The following is a 24,984-nucleotide window of genomic DNA, read 5'->3' as shown; positions in this document are numbered from 1 at the left end:
TCAATTATTTTAAGAAACAGCAGACACAGGAAAAGCTCTGAAGACAGATCCTAAGTTTCCCTTTTCTAAGGGAAATTAACATTTATAAGAGAAATCTACCTTGTAAAGGTATCTTCCTTTCTGTACCAGGGAAGATGACTCTTACTCCCAAGACATTCTTATCAACGGAGAAAACACTGACATATCTGCGTAACAAACTTTACCCTTGTGTACCATACTTTTTCTGGTCGCCTTCCCATATACCTTGCCTCCCCAGCAACCCCTATCCCTGAAGCCCAAAACCTCTTTTCCTTTGTTTAAGCCCAAACTGGTATATAAACCCAAATTTTAATCACCACCTTGAGTTACTCATTCCTGAGCTTCTTGCATGTACCCATGAAATATGAATGCTAGTAAATCTGCTTGTTTTCTCATGTTAATCTGTCTTTCATTCATAGAGCCTCAGTCAAGAACCTAGACTTTAAAAGGAAAAGATATTTTCCTTCCTCTGTGTGGTCCTTTGAGAAAAATATGCCTCAAAACGGAAATTATTTTAATAAAATAAGAAAAATATCCTTAAGCAGTTTCATTTTACCATCTTCAGAAACAGATGGAAGTTCCAAGAGAGGAATTATTTTCTGTGAAATCTGTGATGTTCCCAAAGAAGTAGATGTTTGAATCTGAAAGAAAAGTAATTCACTGTTGATTAGCACAAAAATGTTTATTCACCGCTTATTCAAAAAATGTTTATTCAAAGTTCTACAACAGTTTTGACAAAAAGCTATCCAATTTGAATTAACTGAGAAGATATCAGGTCTAAATTAGAAAAATACATTATAAAACGCAGATTTTAAAGAAGTAGTTTTACAATTTTAAGGCTAAATAAAAATTGTAGAACTGTTTTAATAATGTCCTTGATGACAGGCTTTGAGTAGAAACAGATCTTATATTTTAAGTCAACATAGTATTAAATCAGGACATCTGTGAGGAACACACAAGTCACAATACTTAAAGCCTCTAGAATTGAGGAACTTACTTTTATTTTTGATCTCTGAAAGGTATTTCAGGAAATTTACTTTTTTACAGTTTGGAGAAATACAGCATATATAAAAACAAATTTTGCAGTTTAAAAAAAAAATAATAAAAGACACATCTGAATTTTCCAACCCAGCCAAGCAATAAAACATTACCATATCCTGACCTAGAAGCATCTTCTTATGTGTTCCTCCCGGATCTCATTCCTCCTTGTCACGTTCCCTACCTCTCATCATGATCTTGCTTTTATTTAGTTGTTTGTACTAAAGCACCTATGAATGATTATCTAAATAATGCATCGTTTACCCCTGCCTCTTTCCAAACTGTAGCATATATGACATACATTTTCCTGTGACTTCCTTTACAAAACAATGTTTAAATTTTAACCACACTGATAGTTAACTGAATTTTACTGTGATACTGTATTGCACTGATGAAGAAACCACTACTTATTTGTCCACTATACTGTTGGTGAGTATCTGTGTTGCTTATAGATTTTTGCTTTTGCTTGTAGCACTACTATAAACATCCTTGATATGCCCATAGGTGCTTGTGGATAAAACTTTTCCAAACAGTAAAATTATATATGTTCACCTTATTGAGCACTATCAAACCATTTTCAAAAGTGGTGATAAGACATTACACTAACACCAGCAGCACAGTTTCTATCTCTCCATATCCTCACAATGCTTAGGGTGTTCAAAGATTTCAAATTATATCAGTCTCATTGGCCATGTCATCCTAGTTTTAATTACAATTTCACAAATGCATAATGGTTACATATCATATCAAACACAAATAGCTTCCTTGGTTATTTGTGTTTGCCCTTCTGTGAAATTCTGCTCATTTTGGAAGCAGCAGCAGCATTTTTTTTAAGCACATTATAATCTACTACACGAAGTACATAAACTCTAAAGTTCAATACATTTTCAGAAAGTAAACACACTCAACCTACCAACCACCCAGGTCCAGTATGAAACATTACAAGCAACTCATAAGCCTCCCTTAAGCTCCTTGCAATCATTAGGCATCCTCCCAAAAGTAACAACTATGTTACCTTAATTTCAACTTTTAATGTTTTGAAATTTTTGTATCTTACATTTATTAGTGAAACTGGGCTATTATTTTCCTCTTTTATAATGTAGTTGTTAGGTTTTAGAATACAAGTTTTGTTAAGTTCTTAAATGAATTGCCAAGTAATCCTGCGTTCTATTCCCTAAAATACCCTGGAGTTTTGAGGGAAGCTCCCCCTACACTCAATCACTGCCCATCACTGCTACATGTATTAGTATTTTTTTTCCTGAGTAGTAGTCTACTGTATGAATATACTATTTTTCCTTATCCATTCACTTCTGGATAGACAACTGGGTTTTATGCAACTTTTTACTATTATGAATAACCCTACTGTGAGTATTCTAGTTCAAGTCTTTTGGTGGGCATATGACTTCATGTCTCTTGGGTAAAAACCTAGGAGTAGAATTCCCAAGTCATATGGTAAGTATATACTTAACCTTATTTTTAAAAACTACCAAACTAAATTACAAAGGGTTATGCTATTTTCAAGTTTCACAAGTAACATATGAGAGTTTTAAATCCTTGTCATGGCAACACCTTGACATGGTATTGCCATTCTTCTTATTTTTAGCCATTCTAACCATTGTGTAGTAGTATTTCTATGTGGCTTTGATTTGCATTTTTCTGGTGAGTAATAAAGTCGAACATCTTTTCATGCTACCTGTTTAGTCATTTATTATTGAGCTGTTAGTCTTCTCATATATTCTAGATACATGTCTGGACTTGTAAAAATATTTTTGCAACTATTTTTCCCAAGTGGATGGTTAGATGGTTTGCCTTTTCACCTTTTTTAACAATGTCTTCCAAACAGCAGAAAATTTTAATTTTTATAAAGTCCAATTTATTTATTTTTTCCTCCTGTTATATTTGCGCTTTTTATATCCTAAGGTATCTTTACCTACTGCAAGGATTCAAACATTTTATCCTACATTTTTTGTTCCAGAAATTACACTTGTGGACTTTATATTCAGGTCTATGCTTCAAGTTAAATTCCGCATATAAGATAAGGGTTGAAATTAATTTACTTTCCACATGGAAATCTGGTTGTTTCAGCACCATATGTTGAAAAGGTGATCCTTCCCCCACTTAGCTAGGCTGGCATCTTTGTAATAAATCAAACACATATTAACCATATATTGTACAATTTTTTTTTTTTTTTTTAAGACAGATTCTCCTTCTGTCACCCAGGCTGGAGTGTAGTGGCACAATCTCGGCTCACTGCAACCTCCGCCTCCCAGGTTCAAGTGATTGTCGTGCCACAGCCTTCTGAGTAGCTGGGACTACAGGTGTGCACCACCACACCCAGCTAATTTTTATATTTTTAGTAGAGACGGGATTTCATCGTGTTGGCCAGGCTGGTCTTGAACTCCTGGCCTCAAGTGATTTGACCAGCTGCAATGAGAAATAAGACTATGCCTTCAACATTTTACTTAGAAATCTCCACAGCTAAATATCCAACTTCATCACTAGAACATAACTTAACCAAGATCTTTGCCACTTTATAACAAGGACCACATTCCCTTCAATGTCAAATAACATGTTCCTCATTTCCACTTGAGGTCTCAACAGAAACAGCTTGAACGTCCATATTTTATATCAATAATTTATTAAATGATAGAATCTAGGTTTTTTTCTAACATGTGCCTCAAAATTCTTCCAGTCTCTGCCCATTACCCAGTTCTAAAGCCACTTCCACATTTCTAAGTGCTTGTTAAGCAACAACTCACTGCTTGGTACCAAAACGTATATGAGATTGCCAGAGCTGCCATAACAAAATACCATAGACTGGGTGACTTTAACAACAGAAATCTATGTTCTCACAGTTCTGGAGGCCACCTCTATCGTTAACTTGCAGATGACCTCCTTTCTGTGTCCTCACATGGGCTTTCCTCAGTGTGCATGCATCTCTGGTGTCTCTTGTGAGATCAAATTTCCTTTTCTTATAAAGACACCAGTCAAACTGGATTAGCGCCCACCCTAGTGGTCTCATTTTAACTTAATCACTGCTGTAAAGAACCTATCTGTAAATACAGTCACAATGTGAAATAGCAGAATTAGGGTTCAATATATAAATTTTGAAGGGCACAATTCAGCCCATACACTATGTACAAATTTAACAACATATATTAGCAAACGGATGCTTAAGCTACAAATAACCAATTTTTAAAAACTTAAAAAGACCTAAGCAAATGGAGAGATATACCATGTTAATGAACTGAAAGACTCAATACTGCTAAAATGTTAATTCTCCCAAATTAATGATACAATTTCTATCCAAATCTCAGCCAGAATTTTTGTGGAAATTGATAAGTTGATTCTAAAAGGCAAAGGAATCAGTTGAAAACATTTTGGAAATACAAAAAGTTGGAGGACTAACCTTTCTGGATTTCAAGACATGAAGTTACAGTATAATTAAGACAGTATGATATCAACAAAAGGACAGAAACAGATGGAAATGATAGACACAGAAATCACTGGAAAAGAAGAGTCTGAAATAGACTTACACATATATAGTCAACTCAATAGTAAAAGAATAGTCTTTTTAACAAACAAAACGGAAATAACTAAGTGCAGATGTAAAACTAGAAAGAGGATCCCACCACAAGCACCATATAGAAAAATTAAATGGATGAGAGACCTAAGTATAAAACCTAACTCTAAAAAGTTTCTAGAAAAAAACATAGGGAAAAATCTTCTTGACCTTAAATTAGGCAAAAATTGCAGAGATGTGATACAAAAAGCTCAATATCTAGAGAAAATATTGCTAAAGTCAATTGTATCAAAATTAAACTTTTGCCCTCCAAAAGACAATTAAAGAAACAAAAAACTCACCAACAGACTAGGAAAAGAATACAACAAAACACTAAAGTATTCAGGAGTAATGGGACATTAACTCACTTTCTTTTTTTTTTTTTTTTTTTGATATGGAGTATCGCTCTGTCGCCCAGGCTGGAGTGCAGTGGCGCAATCTTGGCTCACTGCAACCTCCACCTCCAGAGTTCAAGTGATTCTCCTACCTCAGCCTCCTGAGCAGTTGGGATTACAGATGCCCACCACCATGCCTGGCTAATTTTTATATTTTTAGTACAGACGGGGTTCCACCATGTTGGCCAGGCTGGTCTCGAACTCCTAACCTCAAGTGATCTGCCTGCCTCGGGCTCCCTAAGTGCTGGGATTACAGATGTGAGCCACCACGCCCAGGTAGTAACATACTCTCTAACAGACTGGGGATAAAACTTCTTTACACTGGTGGCTGGCAAGATGGCTGAATATGAACAACTCCAACCTGCAGCTCCAGGCAATATCAATGCAGAAGGCCAGTGATTTCCGCATTTCCAACTGAGGTACCCGGCTCATCTCAGTGGGACTGGTTAGACAGTAGATGCAACCAACGGAGGGCGAGCTGAAGCAGAGTGGGGCTTTGCCTCACCCCGGAAGCACAAAGGGATCAGGGAACTCCCTCCCATAGCCAAAGGAAGCCCTGAGGGACTGTGCCATGAGGAACGGTGCACTCCAGCCCAGATACTACACTTTTCCCACAGTCTTCGCAACCAGCAGACCAGGAGATTCCCTCGGGTGCCTACACCAACAGGGCCCAGGGTTTCAAGAACAAAACTGGGCAACCATTTGGGCAAACATCAAGCTAGCTGAAGGAGCTTTCTTTCATACCCCAGTGGCACCTGGAATGCCAGCAAGATGAACCTTTCACTCCCTTGGAAAGGGGGCTGAAGCCAGTCTTGCTCAGCGGATCCCACTCCCATGGAGCCCAGCAAGCTAAGATCCACTGGCTTGAAATTCTTACTGCCAGCACAGCAGTCTGAAGTCAACCTGGGATGCTCAAGCTTGGTGGGGGCAGCGGGAATCACCATTGCTGAGGCTTGAAAAGGCGGCTTTTCCCTCACAGTGTAAACAAAGTTGCCTGGAAGTTCAAATTGGGCGGAGCCCACTGCAGCTCAGCAAAGCCACTGTAGCCAGACTGCCTCTCTAGACTCCTCCACTTTGGACAGGGCATCTCTGAAAGAAAGGTAGCAGCCCAGTCAGGGGCTTATAGATAAAACTCCCATCTCCCTGGGACAGAGCACCTGGGGGAAGGGGCGGCTGTGGGTGCAGCTTCAGCAGACTTAAAACATTCCTGCTTGCTGGCTCTGAAGAGAGCAGTGGATCTCCCAGCAAAGCACTCAAACTCTGCTAAGAGACAGACTGCCTTCTCAAGTGGGGCCCTGACCCCCATGCCTCCTGACTGGGAGATACCTCCCAGCAGGGGTCGACAGACACCTCATACAGGAGAGCTCTGGCTGGCATCTGGCATGTGCCCCTCTGGGACGAAGCTTCCAGAGGAAGGAACAGGCAGCAATCTTTACTGTTCTGCAGCCTCCGCTGGTGATACTCGGGAAACAGGGTCTGCAGTGGACCTCCAACAAACTCCAGCAGACCTGCAGCAAAGGGGTCTGACCGTTAGAAGGAAAACTAACATACAGAAAGGAACAGCATGAACATCAACAAAAAGGACGTCCACACAGAAACCCCATCCGAAGGTCACCAACATCAAAGACTCAAGGTAGATAAATCCACAAAGATTAGGGAAAAACCAGTGCAGAAAGGCTAAAATTCCAAAAACCAGAATGCCTCTTCTCCTCCAAAGGATCACAACTCCTTGCCAGCAAGGGAACAAAACTGGATGGAGAATGAGTTTGCAGAATTGACAGAAACAGGCTTCAGAAGGTGGGTAATAACAAACTCCTCTGAGCTAAAGCAGTATGTTCTAACCCAATGCAATGAACCTAAGAGTGTTGAAAAAAGGTTAGAGGAAATGCTAACTAGAATAACCAATTTAGAGAAGAACATAAATGACCTGATGGAGTGGAAAAACACAGCATGAGAACTTCGTGAAGCATATACAAGTATCAATAGCCAAATCGATCAAGCGGAAGAAAGGATATCAGAGATTGAAGATCAACTTAGTGAAATAAAGCATGAAGACAAGATTAGAGAAAAAAGAATGAAAACGAACAAACAAAGCTTCCAAGAAATATGGGACTATGTGCAAAGACCAAACCTACATTTGACTGGTGTACCTGAAAGTGACGGGGAGAATAGAACCAAGTTGGAAAACACTCTTCAGGATATTATCCAGGAGAACTTCCCCAACCTAGCAAGATAGGCCAACATTCAAATTCAGGAAATACAGAGAACACCACTAAGACATTCCTCAATAAGAGCAACCCCAAGACACATAATCGTCAGATTCACCAAGGTTGAAATGAAAGAAAAAAATGTTAAGGGCAGCCACAGAGAAAGGTCAGGTTACCCACAAAGGGAAGACCATCAGACTAACAGCAGATCTCTCTGCAGAAACCCTACAAGCCAGAAGAGAGTGGGCGCCAATATTCAACATTCTTAAAGAATAAAGCAAGTTCTTAAGAGACCTACAAAGAGACTTAGACTCCCACACAACAACAGCAGGAGACTTTAACACCCCACTGTCAATATTAGACAGATCAACAAGACAGAAAACTAACAAGGATATTCAGAACTTGAACTCAGCTCTGGACCAAGCGGACCTAATAGACATCTACAGAACTCTCCACCCCCAAATCAACAGAATATACATTCTTCTCAGAACCACATCACATTTATTCTAAAATTGATCACATAATTGAAGGTAAAACAAGCTTCAGCAAATGCAAAAGAATGGCAATCATAACAAACAGTCTCTCAGACCACAGTGCAATCCAATTAGAACTCAGGATTAAGAAACTCACTCAAAACTGCACAACTACATGGAAACTGAACAACCTGCTCCTGAATGACTACTGGGTAAATAATGAAATTAAGGCAGAAGTAAGTTCTTTGAAACCAATGAGAACAAAGACACAACCAGAATCTCTGGGACACAGCTAAAGCAGTGTTTAGAGGAAAATTTATAGCACTAAAATCCCCACAGGAGAAAGCGGGAAAGATCTAAAATCAACACCCTAACATCACAATTAAAGAACCAGAGAAGCAAGAGCAAGAGGGAACAAATTCAAAAGGTAGCAGAAGACAAGAAATAACTAAGATCAGAGCAGAAATGAAGGAGATAGAGACACGAAAAACCCTTCAAAAATATCAGTGAATCCAGGTGCTGGTTTTTTGAAAAGATTAACAAAATACATAGACTGCTAGCCAGACTAATAAAGAAAAGAGAAGAATCAAACAGACACAATAAAAAATGCTAAAGAGGATATCACCACTGATTCCACAGAACTATCAGAGAATACTATAAACACCTCTACACAAATAAACTACAAAAATCTAGAAGAAATGGATAAATTCCTGGACACATACACCCTCTCAAGACTAAATCAGGAAGAAGTCGAATCCCTGAATAGACCAATAACAAGTTCCGAAATTGAGGCAGTAATTAATAGCCTATCAACCAAAAAAAGCCCACGACCAGATAGATTCAAAGCCGAATTCTACCAGAGGCACAAAGAGGAGCTGGTACCAGTCCTTCTGAAACTATCCCAAACAATAGAAAAAGAGGGACTTCTCCCTAACTCATTTTATGAAGCCAGCCTCATCCTGCTACCAAAACCTGGCAGAGACACACACAAAAAAGAGAATTTCAGGCTAATATCCCTGATGAACATCAATGTGAAAATCCTCAATAAACTACTGGCAAACCAAATCCAGCAGCACATCAAAAAGCTTATCCATCATGATCAAGTTGGCTTCATCTCTGAGATGCAAGGCTGGTTCAACATATGCAAATCAATAAACGTAATCCATCACATAAACTGAACCAGTGACAAAAACCACATGATTACCTCAATAGATGCGGAAAAGGCCTTCGATAAAATTCAACACCCTTCATGCTAAAAACTCTCAATAAACTAGGTATTGATGGAATGTATCTCAAAATACTAACAGCTATTTATGACAAAGCAACAAACAATATCATACTGAATGAAAAACTGGAAGCATTCCCTTTGAAAAGTGGCACAAGACAAGAATGCCCTCTCTCACCACTCCTATTCAACATAGTATTGGAAGTTCTGGCCAGGGAAATCAGGCAAGAGAAAGAAATAAAGGGTATTCAAATAGGAAGAAAGGAAATCAAATCGTCTCTGTTTGCAGATGACATGACTGTATATTTAGAAAACCCCAATGCCTCAGCCCAAAATCTCCTTAAGCTCATAAGCAACTTCAGCAAGGTCTCAGGATACAAAATCAATCTGCAAAAATCACAAGCATTCCTATACACCAATAACAGAAAAACAGAGAGCCAAATAATCAGTGAACTCCCATTCACAATTGCTTCAAAGAGAATAAAATAACCTAGGAATCCAACTTACAAGGGATGTGAAGGACCTCTTCAAGGAGAACTATAAACCACTGCTCAAAGAAATAAGAGAGGACACAAACAAATGGAAAGACATTCCATGCTCACTGATAGGAAGAATCAATATTGTGAAAATGGCCATACTGCCCAAGGTAATTTATAGATTCAAGGCTATCCCCATTAAGTTATCATTGACTTTCTTCACAGAATTCGAAAAAACTACTTTAAAGTTCATATGGAACCAAAAAAGAGCCCGTATAGCCAAGACAATCCTAAGCAAAAAGAACAAAGCTGGAGGCATCACGCTACCTGACTTCAAACTATACTACGAGCCTACGGTAACCAAAACAGCAATGGTACTGGTACCAAAACAGAGATACAGACCAATGGAACAGAACAGGGGCCTCAGAAATAACACCACACATCTAGAACCATCTGATCTTTGACAAGCTGACAAAAACAAGCAATGGGGGAAAGATTCCCTATTTAAAGACAAATCTGACAAAAACAAGCAATGGGGGAAAGATTCCCTATTTAATAAATGGTGTTGGGAAAACTGGCTAGCCATATGCAGAAAACTGAAACTGGACCACTTCCTTAGACCTTATACAAAAATTAATTCAAGATGGATTAAAGACTTAAATGTAAGACCTAAAACCATAAAAACTCTAGAAGGAAACCTAGGCAATACCATTCAGGATACAGGAATGGGCAAAGACTAAATGACTAAAACACCAAAAGCAATGGCAACAAAAGCCAAAATTGACAAATGGGATCTAATTAAACTAATGAGCTTCTGCACAGCAAAAGAAACTATCATCAGAGTGAGCAGGCAACCTAAAGAATGGGAGAAAATTTTTGCAATCTATCCATCTGACAAAGGGCTAATATCCAGAATCTACAAAGAACTGAAAAAAATTTACAAGTAAGAAACCAACAACCCCATCAAAAAGTAGGCAAAGGATATGAACAGACACTTCTCAAAAGAAGACATTTATGCGGCCAACAAACATATGAAAAAAAGCTCATCATCACTGGTTATTAGAGAAATGCAAATCAAAACAACAATGAGATACCATCTCATGACAGTTAGAATGTCGGTCATTAAAAAGTTGGGAAAAGGGGCCGGGCTCAGTGGCTCACACCTGTAATCCCAGCACTTTGGGAGGCAGAGGCAGGCAGATCACGAGGTCAGGAGATTGAGACCATCCTGGCTAAAATGGTGAAACCCCGTCTCTACTAAAAATACAAAAAAATTAGCTGGGCGTGGTGGTGGGCACCTGTAGTCCCAGCTACTCGGAAGGCTGAGGCAGGAGAATGGCGTGAACCCAGGAGGTGGAGCTTGCAGTGAGCCAAGATCGCACCACTGCACTCCAGGCTGAGCGACAAAGCGAGCCTCCGTCTCAAAAAAAAAAAAAAAAAAAAAAGTTGGGAAACAACAGATGCTAGAGAGGATGTTGCAAAACAGGAACACTTTTACACTGTTGGTGGGAGTGTAAATTAGTTCCAGCATTGTGGAAGACAGTGTGGCAATTCCTCAAGGATCTAGAACCAGAAATACCATTTGACCCAGCAATCCCATTACTGGGTACATACCCAGAGGATTATAAATCATCCTACTATAAAGACACATGCACATGTATGTTCAATGCAGCACTGTTCACAATAGCAAAGACTTAGAACCAACCCAAATGCCCATCAATGATAGACTGGATAAAGAAAATGCTGCACATATATACCATGGAATACTATGCAGCCATAAAAAAGGATGAGTTCATGTCCTTTGCAAGGACATGGACGAAGCTGGAAACCATCATTCTCAGCAAACTAACACAGGAACATAAAACCAAACACTGCATGTTCTCACTCATAAGTGGGAGTTGAACAAGGAGAACACATGAACACAGGGAGGGGAACATCACACACTGGGGCCTGTCGAGGGGTCGGGGGCTAGGGGAGGGATAGCTTTAGGAGAAATACCTAATGTAGATGACGGGTTGATGGGTGCAGCAAACCACCATGGCACGTGTATACCTATGTAACAAACCTGCATGTTCTGCACATGTATCCCAGAACTTAAAATATAATAATAAAAAAAAACCTTCTTTACACTATTTTTGGAATGTTTCAAGTTTGAAACTACTTCAAAAGAAAAGCATGTAAACATGAGTAAAGAACCCCCTGTTACCCCCAAAAATGGAGGGAAATGTGAATATATTTTTTTTCTTTCTGAAATTCTCTTGGAAAGGGAAAAGTCACATAATACAAAGTCCAGAAATCATGAAGGAAAAAAAAACTGACTATGTAAAAAATAAAACGCTTCTGCCTGGCAAAAATAAATTTACATATGAGATAAAAATCAAACAACCAAACAATAAAATGAGGAAAAAACAGTAATTTTAAATGACAAGCAGGTTACTTTCTTAATTAGACAACCATAACCCAATAGAAAAAAGACATGAACAGCAGTTTCCAAAAACAGAAATTAAAATAGTAAACTTAGGAAAGTATGTTCTACTTATTTAAAAAAGCATATCAAAACCAGAAGATGACATTTTTTCACTTCGAATAAAATTTTAACATTTGCTAATACTCAGTAATGAAAGCAGAGAAAGATATTCATTCACTGTTAGCAAACTATAAGTTAAGCAAATTTGGGCTGGGCACAGTGGCTCACGCCTGTAATCCCAGTACTTGGGAGCCCAGTGCAGGCAGATCACTTGAGGTCAGGATTTTAAGACCAGCCTGGCCAACATGGTGAAACTCCATCTCGGCTAAAAATACAAAAATCAGCTAAGTGTAGTGGCACGCACTTGTAGTCCCAGCTACTTGGGAGGCTGAGATGGGACAACCGCTTGAACCTGGGAGACGGAGGTTGCAGTGAGCCAAGGTTGTGCCACTGTACTCCAGCCCGAGCAAAAGAGGGAGACTTCGTCCCAAAAAAAAAAAAAAATTTTTTTTTTTTGGCAAAATAATCAAAATTTAAAATTCACATCCTCTTTTACTCAACAATTCCATTTCTAGGAATTTATCCTATGAATAAAAGTATAAGCAAATATATATATACACACATATATATGTATATATATGAGGAAGTTCAAAGCAGTATTTTTCATAACTGTAAACACTCATAATGCGAATATCCATCAAAAGGAGATATATTAAGCAAAAGATGGTATATGCAGAAAATGAAATACTATATCACCATAAACAAATGAGGTAGATCTGTATGTGCTAACATAAAAATTTATCTAAGGCATATATGATAATAATGGTAAAAATAATACAGATTCAGAATAGTGTGTATAATGATTTCATTTAATTTTAAAAATAAAAGAATACAGGCCGGGCACGGTGGCTCACGCCTGTAATCCCAGCACTTTGGAAGGCCGAGGCGGGTGGATCACAAGGTCAGGAGTTCAAGACCAGCCTGGCCAAGATGGTGAAACCCTGTCTCTACTAAAAATGCAAAAAAAAATTAGCTGGGCGTGGTGGCGGGCGCCTGTAATCCCAGCCACTCAGGAGGCTGAGGCAGAGAACTGCTTGAACCCAGGAGGCAGAGGTTGCAGTGAGCCGAGATTGCACCACTGCACTCCAGCTTGGGTGACAGAGATAGGCTCTGTTTCAAAAAAAAAAATGAATATATACATGTATGTATACACACACATACTACATACACACACACATGCATGTTCTTGTGCATGTGTGTACTAGTATATGCCATAAATTTTTTTTAAAAACTAGAGAAGCAGTAGTTAACAGTGTTATTGCTCAGGAGAGGGATTGGAGGCTGCAGAAATTAGAAAGGTAGATTTATTATTTTCTATCTTTCTTAACTATTTATACTTTTTACCATTTCAATTTCTCTCTCAACATGTAATTTTCTGGCTGGGCGTGGTGGCTCACGTCTGTAAGCCCAGCACTTTGGGAGGCCGAGGCGGGCAGATCACGAGACCAGGAGACCGAGACCATCCTGGCTAACACGGTGAAACCCCGTCTCTGCTAAAAATACAAAAAATTAGCCGGGCGTGGTGGCAGGCGCCTGTAGTCCCAGATACTCGGGAAGCTGAGGCAGGAGAATGGCGTGAACCTGGGAGGCGGAGCTTGCAGTGAGCAGAGATCACGCCACTGCACTCCAGCCTGGTGACAGAGCGAGACTCTATCTCAAAAAAAAAAAAAAAAAAGTAATTTTCTTAATGTCTATTCAAAACAAATTGCAAATTGTCTTATATAAAATTCCTGTGATTGTTTGAAACACTATTTGTGGACTTTCTTAATTCATGCTTATATTAATTTTGAAAGTAACATTACCTGGAATGATTTGACAGGGGCAGATACTTCAGTTACTGGTTCAGGTTTTGGAATGCTTTCAATCAATTCCATAATCCCTTGTAGTTTTTTATCTGAGATTCGTAAAGAAATAAGAGGTAACTTTCCATAAATCTTGAATCTGTTTTGAAAAGATAAAAATAAGTAATTATAAAGGAATTATTCTGATTTAAGTGCACTAATTAAAAAGACTGTTCTCAAATTATCTGAATCAAATGTGATTTTAAACACTAAAAATCTCTATTCCAATTCCCGTCTTACCGTATTAACCAGTTTCATTAGATGGGCTAAACTCATTATTTTTCAGAGGTTTATGTTCTTATTTCATGTAATGTCCTTCTACTGTTTGCTATATACAATTGACAATTACTACTAATCAAGTGTTTCTCATGTGACAGGCACTGAGGAAAGCACTTTACATGCATTATTGTAAACAGTCCTCACAATCTATGAGGCAGACAACCTATTTTTGCTCTCTATTTAAGTTCCTATATGTACATGGTTCCTATGAGAAAACTAAGGTTTGGCAGTGCAAATAGCCTGCTCATGAGACTATATATCAAAGATCATTGAGCAAAACCACATCAGAGTGCTTTATTATTCTTTTAATTGCCTTGACAGTCTCCTTTGAGAGAGACAGAAAGTTAGTTTTCACTATCAGAGAGAGAGAGAAAGTTTTCACTCCCCATTTTTATCCCTGCATTTTCCCTAAAAATTACTTTTTCCACGTACGCACACTGATTACTTACGTTATCTTTCTAAAAATGTACTGGAGTCCTACAGAAAATTACAAGCTTTCTTTTATTTCCAATACCTTAAATATTTGTAATTAATCACAAGCGTAGTAGTAGTTTAACCTTGTTAAACATTATGAATCGGTTCTCTTAATGCACTTAAACTTTTTTTCACTTTCTTGAAAAATCTGCAAGTTGCGCAGTCTAAAGATGCTGGGTACCAAAACAGTATCTACCAAATAGCAAGCATCCTTTTATTTGCCTTCAACTTAACGCAGCTCAACTTTCAAGGGAATGTTCCTGACACCTGTGGAGTTTCAGGATTTGACATATCATATCCACTTTATACTGCTCACAATATTATAAAATAGAAACCAAATAACTTCTAAGATTTCATCTTTCTAAGTTAAGTCATTGTCATTTCTGCCCTGTGAGTATTTTAACTATACTAACCTATAAGCTGGTCCGAATCTATAACCATTATCAATATATATATTTATTACATTATTATAGATATATTATAATCAGCTATTTTAATTCCTGCTATGCTGTACATATTCCCTGCATCACAAGACATAAATTCTTCCTAAGCATATACTGACAGAGCAAGTCCAAACCAAGATAAAAGCTGCCCTTTTCTTCCCTCAGAGAAATATCACCTACTTTTTCTGGTACCCTGTAACTTCCAAGATTATAGCATACTTACCAAGAAGAAAAGTACTTAAACTATGCTAAAAAAAATCAATTCTTAGTCATATGCTTACAACAAGAAATCGCATAGATCTTTAATCTTTATCACAGAATGAAAAACTTTACAAGAAACAGTAGAAAAGAGTAAACAAGCAGCAGACATAATTTGGGAGAAATGAAAAGAATTAAGCCTTTTCTCTTTAAATTGAACCATATCTAAAGCTGGATTTGAAAAAAAACAAGGGAATGCGTAGCATGGTTTTCTTTCCTTCTGTCTCTTAAACCAAATTCTAGCCATTCCTCTGCCTCAAGACTCTCAGTGCATGCTTTGATTTTCTAAGAAAATAAAATCTAGGAGAGTAAGATTTAGGCCCCTGGACAATATTTGTTAGTAGATAGAGTCACTATGAGGTAAAGGTCAACAAAAAAGGGTGTGGGTCTCTCCCTTTTACATGTTAAGTATAATAAGTATTAAAAACAATGTCCACCCCATGTACCATATAGGAAAAGGCCAGAGTCTCTCTAATTCCCTCTATTCTTCCTAGTACACTTTAACTAGGCATGAAGCCTTCTCATGTTGCCTTGCTAGTAGCAACTCTCCTGGAAGTGTTTGGTAGATGTTAGATGAGAAAAGCCTTTGGTTAAATTTTAAAATAGATCTGTGCCTGAGGTCTGAATATTTGTAAGGGAGAAAAAAAGTGCTGTTACAAGGAAGAAGTTAAATGACTACCTACAGTCTAAAACTATTGAGAAATAAATAATCTAAATGGCCCAGTCTAGTTCAACAGACTTCTCTACTTAGGATCTCAGGCACATAGCTTCAGCTAACAATGAAATATAATAATCCCAGTAAATGTAAATACATGGATGAGTATAAAGCAAATGTTATTAGAATTTTGGTTTATAACTCTATTTATTTTCTACATAAGTTAAAAGACAAATGCATAAGAAATAATTACAATTCTTTGTTAATGGGTATAGAATACATAAAAATATAATCTGGGACATCAATAAGATAAACTGGAGGGGGCAAAACAGGAAACAAGTAGTTTTTGCACGCAATTGAAGCTAACTTGGTATCAGTTTTATTTTTCACTTTTTAAAATTTTTGTCACCCAAGCTGGAGTGCAGTGACATAATCATAACCCACCATAGCCTCAACCTCCTAGGCTCAAGCTATCCTCCCACCTTAATTTCCCAAGTAGCTAGGACTATAGGCATGCACCATTATGCCCAGCTAATTTTATTTAATTATTTATTTACTTATTGTAGAGACAGGGTCTTACTACATTGGCCAGGCTGGTCTCAAACTCCTTGCCTCAAGCAATCCTACCACCTCGGCCTCTCAAAGTGCTGGGATTACAGGTATAAGACTATGCAACCTGCCTCAATCTTAAATAGGCTGTTATAGCCTGGGCAACATAGCAAGACCCATCTCTACAAAAAAATTTAAAAATTAGCTGAGTGTAGTGACGTGTGCCTGTAGTCCCAGCTACTCAGGAGGACAAGGCAGGAGGATCACTTGAGCACAGGAGTTCAATGCTGCAGTGAGCTACAACCACAACACTGTTCTCTAGCCTAGGTGACAGAACAAGACCCTGTCTAAAAAAATAAAGAAATAATAAATAAATAGACTGTTATAACTTGAGGATATTATACACAATCTCTATGGTAACCGCAAAGAAAATACTTGTAGAATATACAAAACTGGAAATGAGAGAGGAATCAAAGCATGTCACACACAAAAATCCACTGAACACAAAGGGCACCATTAAAGGAGGAAATGAGGGATCAAAAAAGCTGTAAGACATACAGAAAGCAAATAACAATATGACAAAAGTAAGTCCTCCCCATCTGTATTTACTTTAAATGTAAATATATTTTTTCTCAATTAAAAACTTCAAGTGACAAAATGGATTAAAAAACAGGATGCAACTACATACTGTCTACAAGAGATCACGTTAACTCATAGAAAACACACAGGTTAAAAGTGAAAAAAAAAATGAAGAAAGACATTCCATGCAAATAATCACCAAAAGAGAGCAGGGATGCCTGTAACAAAAACAGCCAAAATAGACTGCAAATCAAAAACTGTTACAAGCAATAAAGAAGGACATTACATAATGATAATGAAAGTATAACTTCACCAAGAAGACATAACAATTATAAACATATATGTGCCAAACATCAGAGTTCAAAAATATATAAAGCAAGCACTGACACAATTAAGAAGAAGAAACAGACAGTTCCTTGATAATAAAAGGAGACTTCAATATCTCTCTGTCAATACTGAATAGAAACACCAGGCAGTAGATTAATAAGGAAACAGGGGACTGGACCAATAAAATTGACCAACTGGACTAAAATGACATATATAGAACACTCCATCCAGCAAAATAGACATTTTTCTCAAGTGCATATGAAACATTCTCCAGGACAGATTATACGTCAGGTAAAAAAACAAGCGTCAAAAAATGTTAAAAAAGTGAAATCATAAGAAGTATCTTTTCCAATAATGATGAAATGAGTCTAGAATGCAAGAGTAGAAGGAAAAAGTGTAGAAGTCACAAGTGTATAGAAATTTAAAAACAGATGGTTAAACAAGCAATGAGATCAAAGAAATCACAAGGGAAATTAGAAAATAACTCAAGACAAATGAAAATGAAAATACAACATACCAAAATTCATAGGATGCAGCAAAAGTCTGCCAAAAGGGGACTTTATAGCTGTAAACACCTACATTAATAAAGAAGAAAGACCTAAAATCAATAGCCTAACTTTACACCTTAAGGAACTAGAAAAAGAACAGCAAACCAAACCTAAAGCTAGCCGAAATAAAAAAATAACAAAGATGAAAGAAGAAATAAATAAAATATAGAAAAACAATAGAGAAAAAAATCAACAAAAATGTGAGTTGGTTCTTCAAAATGATCGAGATTGAAAACCTTTAGTTAGACTGAGAAAAAAACAGAAAAGACTCAATTTAAATCAGAAATGAAAGTGGTAACATTACTACTCATTTTACAAAATAAAAAGGGTTGTTAAGAGAGAGACAATTACAAACAATTTTACACCAACAAATGGATAACCTAAATGAAACAAATTCCAAGAAACACAAATCTACCAACACTGAATTATGAAGAAACAAAATCTGGATAAACTACTATGGAGACTGAATCAGTAATCAAAAACCTCCCAATAAAGAAAACCTCCCACGATCTGATCGCTTCAATAGTGAATTCTACCAAACAATCAAAAACTGAAGAGGCAGGAATACTTTCTAATCCATTCTATAAAGACAGCATTACCCTGATACCAAAGCCAGACAAAGATACTAGAAGAAAAGAAATCTGTAGTCCAATATATCTGAAAAATATTAATGCAAAACCCAAAAGCACAAGCAAACCTAAATCAATAGCCCATTAAATGGTTTATATATCATTTACTCTTGGAATTTATTCCTAGAATAAGAGGATTTATTCCTGGAATAAAAGGATTTTTTGCTGGACTCAAGAAATATGATTTAATATATAGAGAGCAATTAAGGTAACATACCCCATTAACAGAATGAAGGAAAAAAATCATCTTGATCATTTTTCACATGATCACATGATCATCTCAAAGCACAGAGAGGATTTGAAAAAATTCAACACGTTTTCATAATAAAAAGTTAGCAAACTAGGAACAGAAGGAAACTACCTCAACATAATAAAGGTCATCCATAAAAACCCCACAGCTGACATCATACTCGATGGTGAAATACTGAAAGCTTTTCCTCTGGGCTCAGGATTAAGGTGAGGATGCCAACCTAAACTACTTCTATTCGAGAGAGTGCTAAAAAATTCTAGACAGACCAATTAGGCAAGAAAGAGAAATAAAAGGCACACATATCAGAAAGGGAAAAAAATTAGCTCCGTACACAGATGATAGGATCTTATATGTGGAAAATCTTAAATCTGTTAGAACTTTAGAATCCTAAAACTTAGAATTGTAAACAAATTCACAAGTTGCAGGATATAAAAATCAGTTAAGTTCCCATATACTAACAATAAACAATCCCCCCAAAATTTTTAAATTCATTTACAATAGCATCACAAAGAATAAACTTAAGAAATGAGGCAAGAGACTTTAGTACTGAGACCTAGAAAATGCTGCTGAAATCAAAGACACAAATAAATAGAAAGATATTCCATGTTCATGGACTGTAACAGTCAATATTATTAAGATGTCAATACTATTCAAAGGGATCTACAGATTTGATACACTCTTTGTCAGAATCTCTATAACATTTTTTACAAGAAAAGAAAACATCCTAAGATTCATATGGAATACCAAAGGATCCCGAATAGCCAAGACAATCTTGAAAAAGAACAAAGTTAAATAACTCACATCTCCTGATTTCAAAACTTCCTATAAAGCTACAGTAATCTAAATAGTGTGGTACAGGAAAATAAAGACATAGAGACCAATGGAATAAAACAGAAAGCCCAAAAATAAGCTCTTGCATATATGGATAAATGATTTTCAACTAGGGTACCAAGGCCATTCAATGAGAAAAGGACAGTCTTTTCAACAAATTGTATAGAGAAAATGAGATATTTGCATGCAAAAGAATAAGGCCGGGAGCAGTGGCTCACGCCTGTAATCCCAGCACTTTGGGAGGCCGAGGCGGGCGGATCACGAGGTCAGGAGATCAAGACCATCCTGGCTAGCACGGTGAAACCCCATCTCTACTAAAAATACAAAAAATTAGCCGGGCGTGGTGGTGGGCGCCTGTAGTCCCAGCTACTCGGGAGGCTGAGGCAGGAGAATGGTGTGAACCCTGGGGGGCAGAGCCTGCAGTGAGCCGAGATCATGCCACTGCACTCCAGCCTGGGCGACAGCGAGACTCTGTCTCAAAAAAAAAAAAAAAAAAAAAAGAATAAAGGCCGGTCCTTATCCTATATGTCACATACAAAAATTAACTCAAATGGATCAAAGATCTAAATAAAAGAAGCTAAAACTATAAAACTCTTTAAGGTAAACAAAGAAGAAAAGCTTTATGACATTGGATTTTGTAATAATTTCTTGGATATGACACCAAAAGCATAGGCACCTAAGATAAACTGGACAATAAAAATTTTAAACTTTTAGACATCAAAGGCCACAATCAACAGAGTGATAAGGAAACCCAGAGTGAGAAAAAATATTTGCAAATCATATATCTGATAAAGAGTTAATATCCAAAATATATTTTAAAACTCTCACAACTCAGCCGGGTGCGGCAGCTCATGCCTGTAATCCCAGCACTTTGGGAGGCTGAGGCGGGTGGATCACAAGGTCAGGAGATCAAGCCCACCCTGGCTAACACGGTGAAATCCCATCCCTACCAAAAACCCAAAAAATTAGCTGGGCGTGGTGGCATGCGCTTGTAGTCCCAGCTACTCAGGAGGCTGAGGCAGGAGAATCACTTGAACCCAGGAGGTGGAGGTAGCAGTGAGCCAAGATCATGCCACTGCACTCCAGCCTGGGTGACAGAGGGAGACTCCATCTCGAAAAACAGAAAAAAATAAATAACCAGATTAAAAGATGGGCAAAGATCTTGAATATGTATTTCTCCAAATAAATACATGAATGGTCAACAAACACAAGAACAGATGTTCAACATCACTAAGCATTAGAAAAATGACATCACTTCACACCTATTAGGATGACTATTAAAATAAAAAAACAGAAAATACCAAGTGTTGTAGAGGCAGTGAAGAAATTGAAACCCTTGTGCTGGTAGGAAAGTAAAATGGTGTAACTGCTATAAAAAACAGCACAGCACTCCTCTAAAACTTAAACACTGAACTATAATATGATCCAGCAATTCTACTTCTGAGTATACACCCAAAAATACTGAAATCAGGGACTTAAGCAGATATTTGTACACAGCAGCATTATTACAACAGCCAAACAGCATTAACAACACAAATGTTCATTGAAGGATGAATAAATAAAAACATAGTATATACAACATATAAGGAATATTAATCAGCCTTAAAAATACATGAAATTCTGACATATGCTCCAACATGGATGAATCTTGAAGACATTATGCTAAGTGAAGAAACCCAGGCACACAAAATCTGATTTTCTATGATTTCACTTATATGAGGCACCTAAAATAGTCAAATTCATAAAGACAGAAGATATAATGGTTGTTGTCAGGGGCTGGGTGCAGGGTGAAATGGGGTGTTATTGTTTAATTGAGTATAGAGTTTCAGTTTGGAAGAGAAACAGTTCCGGAAATGAATGGTGGTAATGGTTGCATAACAACATGCGTGAAGCTAATGACAATGAACTATACTCTTAAAAATTATCAAAATGGTAAATTTTATATACATTTTACCACACACACAAGGAAGAGTCAGTTAAGTATGGTATTTCCCTAGCTACAGAATTACCCAGAAAATCCATAGTCACATGAAACAAACAGTACATACTTGGGCATCCTTACATCCATGAAAACCATGGCCTTAGACAGTTCCAAATTGAAGTGCATGGGTACCAAAATATGCTGGGTAGATACACTGAGTTTTCGTGCTTCTCTCCAATTATCACCTAAGTACAGAAAATAGTTCATATTTAACGTAACTACAACACACAAAACCTAAAATAACTATTAATACTTCATAGTCACACATTCCATTATATGAGGAAATTTCCCCACATCTAGGTAATCTTAATGTCACATTCTCAGGTACATACAATCAGTAGGTTATCAAATCTACTGCGCATCCACTGACAATCACTACACCAACCACATACCTTACCCAAAAAAGTAACATGGCAGTAAAGCAATAATGCAAAAGGTAGTAAAAAGTGAGGTTCTTTAACAGTAACTAATAAAAGCTACCATTTATTCAAGATTTATAATTTCTACTCTTCTAGGTAATGTTTAAATGTTAATTCTCAAAATTCTGTGTAATAATCCCACTTTAGAAAACTGAGACTCAAAGGAATTTATAACTTGCCTATGATCAATCTGCTAGTGATAAAACTGAAATTCACATCCAAGTCTACTTGGATGTTGTTGATTGGCAACAATCACTGCAGAGTTACGAGCCTAAATGTTCCATAAGGGAATGGTTAAATAACTGAGACCATAGCCATATAGCATAATATAGACAATAAAAACCATGAGTTCAAGTGACCAAAATATTACTGGTAAAAGAAAAAATACCTGGATATAAAACTATATAAATCATGTAAAAAAAATACATTCACAAATACCTCCAATATAAACACCAAACAAGCACATCCCATATATTCACAGGTACACACACTGAAAAACATACTAAAAGGATGTGCAACAAAATATCAATAGTGTTCCTGCCTAAGCAGTAACATAAAGGTTTATCTTTTTGGTTTCTCAGTTGTTCAGATTTTCTGAAATAGGTATAATCACAAAGAAATAACTTTAAAAATTCATAACAAGATTAATGGGATCTCAGTCATATAATGCATTTTCATATATACTATCTCATTTGAACATAATAATTCTATGAGTCAGATAAAATCCCAGTCAAGGAAAACCAAACCCAGTAATTTATTCCCTGAAAAAGAATTTGTGGAATTCTGAAAATAACGTACCTCTGCCACCCACTATACCTTTGGGTTTCCTCCACCACAATTAGAATATGATAAAAATACAAACTACGTTCACTATCCTGAAGCAAACATAATTGAAGAAATAAAATGTTTCAGTCCTATACAAATTAACAATTTTGATAACAACTACTTTGGATTCTCATTGTTTCTCCTTTTATTGGTTAGCTCAGGTAATTAAAATCTGACTGCACACAAACACTTAGATCTCTACACATGGATCTCTTCAACAGATCAAATTTTACTGAATTATCTGCATGTTCACTAACACTCTAGGGATTCAAAAGCAGTATGACAGAACGAAAAGAAAGCTGAATGAGTCTGGGGTCTCTCCCTAACTACTTAAATGGCTCTTGTCAAGTGAATTTCTGGCTTTGACTTCATCTTCAAAACTAGCTCTAAATCAGACTCCTGACTGGTATACCACAGTGAATGAGATACAAGTATGTCTAGGAGAGTGACCCTTGTCTTTGTATGGCTGTCGATGACTGTCAGAGCCCCTAGGCTGCTTACTTCTGGCCCTGAGCAATGTCTTCTGGTTATCCAACTGTGTAGTAATACCAATATCATTTTCAATATGGGCCAACTTTGGTCAAAGGCTGGAAAACATTGGTACAGATCAGGATTTCTCGACCTCAGCACTACTGATATTTATTATGAGGGACTGGCCTGAACATCGTAGGATGCTTAGTAGTATCCCTCACCTTTACCCACTAGATGCTAGGAGTGCCACTCATGCTCTACCTGTGACAACCAAAGATGTCTCCAGATATTGACAAATGTCTCTTGGGGGGGCAAGACTGCTCCTGGTAAGAACAGCTAGACAATATTTACTATCATTTCTAATTCAAAAATATAGAAGTTCTAACACATTTAAGAGGAAGGTCTTCAAAGTGTCTAAAAACCTAATTAATCACTTCAACAAAATCAATCAACAAATAATGCATTTTATACTCACCAACTCTACTGTAAAGCAGTTGTACACTTGTAAGTTGAATATCAAACGAATCATAAGCTCTATCCATTATCTCTTTAAGATTGGCCTCACCTTGTTTCACATCTGGTAATTCAGAACGACTTTTACTCGTCACCTTCAAGTTAATTTTAATAGTTTAGACTATGCAAAATACTTCAAAATTTAAGTATAAAGTGTTTAATTTTTAGACTTATAAAATGTTAATAGGAGAGGATAAATTCACAAGTAAGCATACATAATAAGGCTATTAGAAAGGTCCTCATCCATGAGATATATAATAATAAGGAGAGCGATAAAGTAAATTTTTACATATTAGGATATATTTCCCATTTACTTGCATTAAAAGAAACCAAGATGGTCCTGAAGAATAATATGTCTACAAATTTTTTTAATGTGATAAGAGGCCTTCTCATTAAGAGCAAGATCAAGATACAAATTTAGCTTATAAAATGTTTCTATGGCATGATGACAAATACTGACATGGCTGTACAATAAGAAGTAAAAGAGTCCAGAATTAAATATGATAGCTGAATTTTAGTTCCAACTCTGCCATTTATGCAACTCCAGGCAAGTTATATTTGTATCTCTCCTTTATTGGCATACTGTGCGCATTACTTTTTTCACTTAAACATCCTGGAGATGACTCCACAATAGTACATAAAGATCTTACTCATAAAAATACATGTGTGTACACATACATTTTTTAACTTTTTTTCCCTCTATATAGCTCATGTGAAGTAAACACTCAAAAAAAGATTATCTCTGTTTGAAAAGTAATAAATTTTAGGTAACAGGTTAAGCAAATTGCCTAAAGTCACAAAATTAGATATCCTTACTCCTAACCTTATGCTCTATTATACCACACTGCCCTTGAAACAACTGAATAAAATTCAAATATGAATAATAAGCTGTATAAATTTTATTATAAATATATACCCAGTGGGCGTTTACACAATTAACAAATGCAGAATTTTTAAAAATAGGATAAGGGAAGATGTCAGTATCAAGGACAGGCACGTATTTTTGTTAAGTGGCCAGCAAAAGCATTCTAATATTATCCACCTCTCTTGGTTCTTTAAATTGTGATAGATATTCCTCTACATTTAATGATTTACAGCAACGCTGTCCAGTAGAACTTCTACAATAATGGAAATGTTCTATATCAATGCTGTCAAATACAGGCCAGGCGCGGTGGCTCACACCTGTAATCC

At 36.9% G+C, this 24,984-nt stretch overlaps 1 protein-coding gene across 3 annotated transcripts in view; it reads right to left on the bottom strand.

Moving 5' to 3' along the window:
• Window positions 1–24,984, bottom strand: part of VPS13A (vacuolar protein sorting 13 homolog A) — a 243,845-nt gene that overhangs the window by 146,962 nt on the left and 71,899 nt on the right. For all 3 annotated transcript variants that reach the window (XM_003811456.7, XM_003811459.7, XM_003811458.6), the window contains exons 21-24: window positions 23,756–23,888; window positions 21,633–21,750; window positions 13,724–13,862; window positions 575–659 (exon numbers count right to left, since the gene is read on the bottom strand). In XM_003811456.7, coding sequence (XP_003811504.3) covers window positions 575–659; window positions 13,724–13,862; window positions 21,633–21,750; window positions 23,756–23,888 — 475 coding nt within the window. The remainder of the gene's footprint in view (window positions 1–574; window positions 660–13,723; window positions 13,863–21,632; window positions 21,751–23,755; window positions 23,889–24,984) is intronic.

The sequence above is a fragment of the Pan paniscus genome, chromosome 11, assembly GCF_029289425.2.
Source record: "Pan paniscus chromosome 11, NHGRI_mPanPan1-v2.0_pri, whole genome shotgun sequence".
Taxonomy (NCBI): domain Eukaryota; kingdom Metazoa; phylum Chordata; class Mammalia; order Primates; family Hominidae; genus Pan; species Pan paniscus.
This window is presented reverse-complemented; position numbering and strand designations above follow the sequence as displayed.